The sequence below is a fragment of the Pygoscelis adeliae genome, unplaced genomic scaffold (assembly GCF_000699105.1).
Source record: "Pygoscelis adeliae isolate BGI_AS28 unplaced genomic scaffold, ASM69910v1 Scaffold62, whole genome shotgun sequence".
NCBI lineage: Eukaryota > Metazoa > Chordata > Aves > Sphenisciformes > Spheniscidae > Pygoscelis > Pygoscelis adeliae.
This window is the reverse complement of record NW_008824401.1, coordinates 4,001,577-4,003,983: the sequence shown is the minus strand read 5'-3', so window position 1 is coordinate 4,003,983 and position 2,407 is coordinate 4,001,577. Positions and strand designations below refer to the sequence as shown.

At 39.1% G+C, this 2,407-nt stretch overlaps 1 protein-coding gene across 1 annotated transcript in view; it reads left to right on the top strand.

Moving 5' to 3' along the window:
* Window positions 1-1,872: 1,872 nt before the first annotated feature.
* The window catches only part of PDCD5 (programmed cell death 5), a 19,635-nt gene continuing 19,100 nt past the window's right edge, over window positions 1,873-2,407 (top strand). Inside the window, exon 1 of the mRNA XM_009320329.1 lies at window positions 1,873-1,995. Within this exon, the coding sequence (XP_009318604.1) occupies window positions 1,873-1,995 (123 nt within the window). The remainder of the gene's footprint in view (window positions 1,996-2,407) is intronic.

Genomic DNA, 2,407 nt, shown 5'->3' with positions numbered 1-2,407 from the left:
TTAATTCATCCTGAGAGCTCACTTCCATAAATACGGATTTTTTTCCTGGAGCTTTTGCAATCTTCTATATCTTCCTTTTTTCAGACTAATTAAAACATCTAGTTCTGCTAGACATCTTTCTCCCTCTCCTATCCCATCCTTTTGGTTATCTTTTCTCACATTACTGAAGTTTCGATTGCAAGTAAGGAGAGAGACATAACTTTCTAGATCTGTGTCAAATACCTATGTATTTTAACTCCTATAAAATGAGAATGTAAGCATTCTGCAACTTAAGAGTTTTAAAGGTGTCAAGTCATTATTAACCTTTATCTGATGGAAAAAACTAGTACTAATAAAGGTGTATTTTTCTTCTTTAAACAAAGAAACTTAAAACCACTAGCATCTAAAAGTACACCATTTGTGCTGTCCACAATTAATTGCTGTCTACCTAGTCTCTGAGAGTCAGAATCTAGTTCTACATATTTCTTAGAGATTATTATCTTACTACTTCATATTACCAGCAGTAATATATCAGGCTAATGGAAAACACTCCAAACTATTTAGTAAAACTACAAGATGGTGAAAAAAAATCCCTGAAAATAAGTTAAAGTTGGTTTGGGTTTTTTTAACTGCATTAGCAAGCATTGCTTTGGAAATGAAATCTCTGGCATGACAGAGTGACAAGCTTTGTTCCAGGCAATCTCAGACTTCTGTATTCAGACTAGATAAGAGCAAAATTTACAATGACAAAGGTGAGGCTAGCAGTAACCGGGGGCAAGGTTAGCTACCACTTTTCTAACAACATCTTCTTGATCCTGACAGAGGGAGCTGTGACACCAACTAAGGGCTGAAACTTGGGCTACATGACAGAGTGGGTGAACGTCCCAGAAGCATACTCAGATTGACCCGATAGATTTTGTCACTGCCCCTGAGCAATGACATCCCCTTTGGCATGTAGCCTTGATCAAGACTGAGTAGCAAAGATAGGACACAGAAAGCGTTTGTGTTTTGGAAATTGGTCTATCAACATCTTGGTTAGCAGCCAAAGCTCAAGCTGGAACACAGCACAAAGCCAGTACAAGTGACTGGCATCAATATGCTACAGCAATAGGCATGACAAAAACCGAGTGAGAACGAAAGAAGGATCTGAGAGTCATTCCTCAGGACCCGAGTGAAATGAGTTGGTGATCTAGGCTGCTTCACAGGGGGGAGTATCCATGTCACTGAAACTGTCAGCACTAATTAGAATCCCTGTAGGCATCATCAGGGATTTAACAGGCACCCAGGAATAAACTGCCTCCTGCTCCTGTGGGCTGCCCCTCAGTCAGAAGAGATGAGGGAAAGGAATAGCGTGGGAAGCTTTTCATCTCTCCCGCCTGCACTGCTCTGTGGCTAACAGAAGTTTTCACAAGCACTGGAAGTCATGTAATACAAAACCCCTTCTAAACCTTTCCAAGATGAAGCCAACCAACTCATTTCTGCTGATACAATTTTCTCCAGAACACTCACATTCTAGACAATCTTCAGAACATTGTTACAATCACAAGTAAGACGAAAATAACAAGAGACATGGTCAATGGACATGGATATCCACCATCCAGTGAATTAAAAATATGCTTAAACTAAGCTGTATTTTCACAGGTGAAAGATATTAACCAAGATGACAACTCAAAAAAGAATTTTAAAAAGTAATAGACATAATCAGCCAGAGATAAATGAAATGAACTATTCTATTTAACTTGAGTAAGACCCTGTGAACGATGACAATTTAAATCACAAACATGCCATTTTAATGGTGCACATTGGACTCCTCAGATTTTTAAAAAAAGAGCAGCCACATAAACCCACAGCCACCAATCTTGCAAAAACTCACATCACGCTTGTCAGTCGGACATGCTTAACTTTAATAACGACGCAAAACTCAATGACTTCAGCGGCACGCTTCAAGTTAAGCAGTTACAGGATCAGAGCTATGGGAAGCATTTTAATAGAAACCACTTGTGTGTAAGAAGCGTGGTATGTATAACATGCTTTGTCTCAACACGTATGTAACATAAGTAACACTGGTTACACTACACATTTTCCATGCTGCTCATTAATGCCTAAGAATTTTAACAGGTGAAACAGTTAAATTCTAATAACCTCCTTACTGCTCCAAGCATTTTTACATAGCTATACAGTCCATAGTCACTAAACTATGTAATGCTTCTGGTCACCTACAGTGTTATATTAATAATTTACAGATTTAGAAGATCAAAACTACATTCCACAACAAAACAGCACACGACACCCGACGCTAAACCATCGCTACGTGCTTGTTGTCACTTGGGGACTTTTTACTCCCTAAAAGACAAACCATCCTCCAACTTACTGACAGGACAAGACCACTACTCTGCATGAGACACAACTTTTTTTGCAGCTGCAACCG